This window comes from Penaeus chinensis, chromosome 6 (assembly GCF_019202785.1).
Source record: "Penaeus chinensis breed Huanghai No. 1 chromosome 6, ASM1920278v2, whole genome shotgun sequence".
Lineage (NCBI taxonomy): Eukaryota > Metazoa > Arthropoda > Malacostraca > Decapoda > Penaeidae > Penaeus > Penaeus chinensis.
Window position 1 is genome coordinate 26,799,068 of NC_061824.1, and position 7,500 is coordinate 26,806,567.

The 7,500-nt window shown below is 38.5% G+C and overlaps 1 protein-coding gene across 2 annotated transcripts in view; it reads left to right on the plus strand.

Annotated features, from left to right (window-relative positions):
• LOC125026318 (zinc finger protein 625-like) overlaps positions 1-3,137 on the plus strand; it is a 10,642-nt gene extending 7,505 nt beyond the window's left edge. For both annotated transcript variants that reach the window (XM_047614674.1, XM_047614673.1), the window contains exon 3: positions 1-3,137. This exon is cut by the window's left edge and continues 275 nt beyond it. In XM_047614674.1, coding sequence (XP_047470630.1) covers positions 1-1,059 — 1,059 coding nt within the window. In that variant the 3' untranslated portion in view covers positions 1,060-3,137.
• The last annotated feature ends 4,363 nt before the right edge of the window (positions 3,138-7,500 follow it).

A 7,500-nucleotide genomic window follows, 5' to 3' on the forward strand; every position in this document is an offset into this window, starting at 1 on the left:
GACGAACCTCTAGAAACAGTGGAACATTGTGTGGAATTGGAGAGTGGAGAGCAGGTAGTCGAACATGAGGAACCTTGGCCCAAACGACGAAAGAGTCAGGACGACGCTGAGGATGAGTGCGAGGGAAGCGAGGTGGAGACTAAGAAAGGGAGCCGTGTTAGAGTAGTTGCTTATCACTGCTCTGATTGTAGTGTCAATTTTACTGATGAGAGTGAATTTAGAGCTCACATGGAAGCTCACTTGATCAAACTGCAGAATTCGTGCGCACTTTGTAGTACAGAGTTTCCAACAAAATCTGAACTTCAAGATCATATCAAAGAACATTTTTCTAAAAATTCATCTCATACCTGTAATATTTGTGAGCAAAAATTTGTTTCAAAGAGTGGTCTGAAACGTCATAAGAAGCAGCTACATAACTTTGGAAGTGTTGTTGTTTTGAATACTGCTGTAAAATGTGGGGTATGTCAGGCTGTATTTTCTGATAAGGCTGCATTAAGGCAGCATGCTGCATCTCATGCTACGAGAAAGCCATTTACATGTGAGGAGTGTGGAGCAACATTTACCCAAAATGGGTCACTTCAAGTCCATCTTCGCCGTCATAGAGGAGAGAAGCCATTTACCTGTCAGTTATGTGGTAATAGTTTTACCAGAGCACACAGTCTCAAAGTGCATATGAAAACACACACGGGTGAGAAGCCATATGCCTGTGAATACTGTGGTGCATGTTTTGTAACTTCATCTCATCTGACAGTTCATCGGCGGACTCATACAGGTGAAAGACCCTATTCTTGTAGTGATTGTGGAGCCACATTCATAACCACTTCACACTTAAATGTACATCGAAGAGTACACACTGGAGGTGGAAACAACACTGGCACACCAGTTAGTTGTCCTCAGTGCCAAGCAACGTTTAATGATCCAGCCCAGCTCCGCCATCACCGACGTACTCAGCACAGAGTGACTCACCAGCAGTCAATGCAAGTAACATGTAAAGTGTGTGACAAGCGATTTTCAAACCACTCTCAGCTAGGTAAACACATGGTGCATGAATGTGGTTGAGTTTGGCTGAATTTAGGGGGCACAATGGCTTGGATATTTAAGAATTGTAGATCTTGGTTGTTGCAAATGATGCCGTTGGTCACAAAGTGATCAGTTAGATTTTCTCAGAAATTTAACAAATTTAGATGGATCAAGAATAAAAAAGCTATGAAACTTTGTAGCTATATATATAGTAAAAGAAAAGTTTTTTGGGAGCAAGACCTCTCAGTCTATAGATTGTGAGGCCATAAATAAGTCTGATTGCCTTTTTAAGCGTTCCATAAACATCATGAACACGGCCCTAGTAGTGTCTGTCGTGTTGCGGTGATAGATGTCCCGCAAGACAGTAGTCTTGTAGCTAGTCTTGAAGTAGTCTCATGCGGGTAGTGTTTCGGTTTTGTTTTTTAGAAGATGCTGCCTTTTGATGCAAGTAGAAAAACCAAAGATTTAACTGTGCCATATGTTTTGCAGTGAAAATTACTGCAGTTTTATTTATTTATAATATGTATTCTATTTTATTTAATAACAGTATTGTTAAGTTATTTATTTCTCCTTGTTGTTTTTGTACAATAACGTGTCTTAGATTTTTGAGTGTTATCTACAAAAGTAACTCTCTTGTGTTTTAGGCTTTTAATAATCAGGGTACAATTACTTTCTGAAGCATCGGATAACTTACACGCTTAAGACTGCATAACTTGTTATACCTGCTGATCACCTAGATCAGTCATCAAGTGTTTTAGTCTACAACATAGAACAAAATCCTAGTCAGAATGTATGAGACATCATGTCAGCCATAAGTCTGGAAGATCAGCTACATAGTTTGCTGTCTCTCCACTTTCCATTATGATAGTCATAACTGTACTGAATTGCATTTTAGGAGCACTTCAAATCAATGAAGTTTCACTAACCTTGAAGAAATAGCAGTTGGTATTGATAGTCTGTATAGAAAAATGTATAAATAAAAAAAAACAAAAAAAGAAAAGGCAAAACAAAAATATGAAATGTAGTGTAAAAAAAAAGACGTGACATTTCCTTCTGAGAAATTATTGCTATTTTGAGGAAGCACTCATAGGAAAGAGATAATTTTAAGTATTTATTTATGAAAGATATAATATTCATTGTACAAGTGATAACATGTACTTAACAGACCTAGAACAGATGATTATTATTATATAACTAAAAGATGTGTAACAAAAACATAAGGTGTCGCGACAGTATTAAAAAAGACATAAATTGTATACTTAAAAAACGGATAGAAAAAATTGAAGGAAATCCCTTAGTAATGCCATAGGGTTTTATGTGAACTTCAGACTTTTAAAAAACTATAACTTGCCAAAGTAGTGTGGAATAAATGGTCTTATCATTTCTGAATTGCATTGCATTGTTGTGTAATATACATCTATCTCTAAGCCAAACAATATAAACTGGTCACTTGATTATGTGTGGCCATACGTTCCAGGTTTTATTTCCAATTCTGATTGGCTTTATATTTTTACTTTCAATAGTCTCTTAAGTAGATAAATATATTTTTGACCCTCACCATGGATAGATTATAATTTCTGACTTTTTGTGCTCAATTATATTTGTAAATAGTAGTTAATGCATTCATGGATGTAATTTGCTCTTAAGATTTTAATGTCACAACAAATGAACACAAGTGAATTCATGAATCCTTTAACTCTGAAAATAATTACTTGCCCTCAGAATCTGTATGGAATGTCGCATTCTCATTTATTCAGGACATCCATTTCATGTAGGCCAAGGATATTTAGTTACCCTACTGAGGTGAAAGAGATTGTTATCTTTTATTTTTGCCATGAATATTGTTTTCCACCTGGAAATGGATAATTGTTATGGTATGTGAGATTTTAAAAGTCTGTATGCAGAATGGCATATTGCAGTATGCCACATTTTCATCAGTTTCAAACACAAAAACTTATCTGCCTTGGCACGCTTCTTTGTAAATAATGTAGTCAACGGAGGCCTCTTCACACAAAATTCATAGTTTTGTTGAATTTCATCTTATGGAGAGGTGTGTAGAACTGTGTGCAATAGAGTATCCAGTCACTTTTTGATGTTGAAATATACAAATGTTAATATGAAATAGTTTCCTTCACATTGCCACCTACTTCTAATGATATATCAATGCAATAGATGATATCTTATTTGTTTATATATTTTAGATTATAATTTTATGACCGTATCCCCCAGTCCCTTGCTCATTGTTGTCATGTTGGGACTTGGGAGACGGAAACTGAGGCCCTAGGTAGGGGATCACCCCTACCTTGGACCTCAGCCCTTGCCTCAACTAATTTTGCATGGTCTTTTCCTTTTCCTTCTCTTTTTCATCCCCTTATTGTGTCCACTTCCTAAGGTGTGAGTGCCATACTAAAAATAAGAAAGGCTGGTTTTGTCAGTCCTGAATGGTCTCTGAGAGCCATGGGCACAAGTGTCTTTTGGTTAATCGCCTATCCCTTACCCTTTATGGGGACCCTGAGAGGTATTTCAGGCTCACCATGGCCAATAATGATTTTTAACCTATATTATGGGCATTAAGGCTAGCCCCTTCATCAACTAGCTCATCTTTAATATGATTTCAATGGTTTCCTGACCAGTGCCACTCTTTTGACCCCAGCTCTGACCACTGATACTAATACTCTCTCTTCTTGATATTTGCTGTCCATTCTATCCATACTCAATCATCCACCGAGGTCATTACTCAACCTTCAGAATACACCCCTTCCTCTCTCCCAGCATCCTCCACTCCATTTCATACTGCAGAGTCTTCTCCATTATCTACCCCCACCCCCCTTATTACCACTCGTCATCCTTATGGTCCTCCTACCCACAGTACTAACTCCACAAAATCCAATCTTCCACCCTCTTATGCTTCCACCTTTACAAACATTTTGAGTACTCTTTTTGGCCCAGCCAAGTAGGATTGATTCTTTGTGATTCCCCTACTGCCTCTTACTCTGACAATACCCTTTTCTTCCAACAATGTCTCAAAAAAAAAAGAAAAAAGGCAAAGTTTCCTTTTGCAGTCATTCCAATCATTCATGCCTTGTCACAGTTACATCTGAGTCCCAAGCCAGTGCACCCTGGCTGACTTCACAGACAAACCTATTCCTGTCCAACCTCACTCCTTTCTTACTACTTGTACCGAAACTGTTTCTGTCTCCCCAACTAATTTTCCTATCAGTGACAAGGACTAGTCAGACTGTGAAAAAGACCTGCTCACCTGCCTTGTTGACTACGAAGCAGTGGCAGGACAGTGCTACATTATTCCTCCCAGAGGCCAGCTTTATTCCTACACCAATGTTGCCAGGATTAGCTTCTGTAAACATGACCTCCCCCATGAAGTTTATATTAGTGGAGTGGCCTTCCATTCCGACCATATCAACCCCTTCCCCATCAATGTCAGAAATGTTGTTGTTTTGGCCACCCAGCCAAACACTTGCTTCACAGCCTGCTGCCCTCTGTGTGCTAAACCTGGTCATAACCATTCAAATTGCTCTGCTTAGTCACACACATGCCAATTGTGGTGGCCCCATAATGTATATTATAGGAGCTGCCCTGCTTGCCAACTCAAATCTGAGATACCAATTCTCAGATTCAAACTAGGCCTCACTCTGTGATGCCAGACAAGAGGCACACTGGTGTTTTTTTTTCTTTCTCTACCTATTCCAAAACTGTCCTTTACTCTGCTCTCTTCCCATCTCAAAATGTCTCAGCATCTCCCCCATTGTCTCTTTCCTCTACCCCAAACCATCCTACCTTTACTTCGTCTCTTCCTCTCTCCCCCAGTCAAATTTTTCCAGTGTACATCCAAATACTTCAATCTCACCACCTCCTCAATGTCTCCCCTCCTCATCATCACTTTACCTGTTGACCAGGCAATCTCAACATTCCATCCCATCTTTTCCTACCACATCCTGTCCTACACCCACCTTTTCCTCTGCTCCTTGGACATCTATTCCCTCTTTTCCTCCACACAAGAAAACCTTTGTTTCGCAGACCTCCCCACCCAACTCCCCTCCAGAAATTCTTGAAGACATCCAAAACTTCCTAAACATGACCCAAGAGAATGCTCCACTCCTTCATCCACCCTCCAATCCCTCTATTCTGCATTCAAAGCATTTGCTAATATCCATCCTCCTTCTCTTCTAGTTCTCCCTACCTCTGTTCCTCCCACTCTCTCCCAAAACACCATCCTCCATTTGCACCACCATTCCCTCTTCCTTCCCCATTCTCCTTACCACTCCCACCTAGATGTTCTCGTGACTCTTTTGTCACACCAATTTCCTTCTCTGGATCCCTTCCTTCCTGACATTCTTCCTGATACTTCACCATCTTCCCCTGTTCCCTGTATTCTTCTCCTTCTATTTCTCCAACCCCCATCTCTACCCATATTACCCGTTGATTGTTTCATAATGGCGCCTTTGCTAGTTTTCCTTATACAATGTCCCTTTCTCAGTCACAGATACTCTCAATCATCCAATCGCCTTACACCCTTGCTTCATTTGCTCCCCCCTCTTTACCCTTTTCACTATCATACTATTCTAAAACACTCAATAACCTTTAACATCACATTTTATCCCCATTGTTAACTAATTTTTACCCTTTTCACCACAATACCATATGACTTGGGATGTCTAGTACATTTATTTGTTTTAACCATTAACCATTTTATGAGCGTAAAGATATTTAGGAAAAAATTACATTTCAAGACCACTCGAAGGCACAAGCTCATATTTAAAGCTTACTGAGCTAGGTCATGTTATTATGCACTATAAATGACCAGTGTTCAGTTAAGATCCTATAAAAATGTTTGAATATAAAGAATAAAAGTCAAAATAAGAATGGAAAATGCAGATGATGGTAAATAGTTTGATTTCTCTACATATTCATTATCTGTCTTCTTGCAAAATTGTGGTCCTGTGAATATTGTGGCTTGGCAGTGCATTTGTTTTAAGGCCCATTTACACTATAGGCCATTCTTAATTTTTAAAATAATAATATTCCTTATTGATATCATTTGCATGTAATCTAATGTTCATTTGTTATAATTTGTATAGAAAAATTATTCATCTGCTATTTTGGTATTGCGGGACATTCAACTATTGAAAACTGGGATATGAAGATGTAGATTCAGATAAAATTGATTTTCTTGCTATTTAATTAATATGAATGTGTGTGAATGCTGTACAAACAAATATGCAGGTGTGTATATATACTGTGTGTAGCAAAAAAGAGCATACAAATCTGGTGCTGCTACATGTAATGTTAATGAGAAAAAGTACACGTTGCAGATTGTCATATTTTCATTGAATGTAAGTGGGGAGTTATAGTTTTGATTATTTAAGTAAAAAATCCAGATCACAAAGCAATCGCTCATGCATGCTTCATCAACAGAAATAATATTAGTGCCTGTCTCTAGGACCACGATATATATAGAGAGGCTAGCTACAGTGCAAAACTGAATATAACTCTACTGGAACAGAAAATATTAGATGTAAATAAAAACTTATTGTACCTAAAGGACTTAACAAAACTAAGTAATCTCATTTCGTTCTTGTAGCACACTGGTACCTTTTGTGTTGGGGACATATCAATAGAGACTGCCACAGTATACTGCATAAAGTTCCAAAGTATATATTATATATTATATAGATAAATATATAAATATCAATATATATATATATCAATATATATATATAAATATCAATATATATATATATATATACATATATATATCTGTGTGTGTGTGTGTGTGTGTGTGTGTGAGTTCAATTCGAACAGATACGTGAACAAGGCGAAGCGCTAGAGATAGTGGACGAGTATATATATCTAGGGCAACTCGTACAGGCAGCTTCTCTTCCTATCCTTGAACTAAGGATTCCTCCCCCACCCTCCTTTAGTTCATCAGACTCCCAGACAAACACATTTAGCGAAGAGGAAAGTAAGCGACCCATTAGACTAAAAGTCTCCTTGCCATTATGTTTAAAGAGGAGCCTTTAACCAATGCGTCCTCCCAGTTATGACCTCAGAAACGTGGACTACAATCAAATAACTGAAGAGGAAACTAATAAGTGCCCAGATAGGGATGGAGAGATTGATGCTGGGATTTAGCTTAAGAGATGGGATGAGGTCGACGTGGATCAGGGAACAGACAAAAGTGGAAGATATACTTGTGAGCATCAAAAGGAAAAAATGGCAATGGACAGGTCATATATGTTGAAAGCAGGACGACAGATGGCGTGACGAAAACGAAATTTGGGGGCCAAGGCTGGAAACAAAAAACGCAAGTTGGAAAAGATTGGGAGAGGCCTACGTCCTGCAGTGGATTGATTCAGGTTGATGATGATGATGATGATGTATGTATGTATGTGTGTGTGTGTGTGTGTGTGTGTGTGTGTGTGTGTGTGTGTGTGTGTGTGTGTGTGTGTGTGTGTGTGTGTG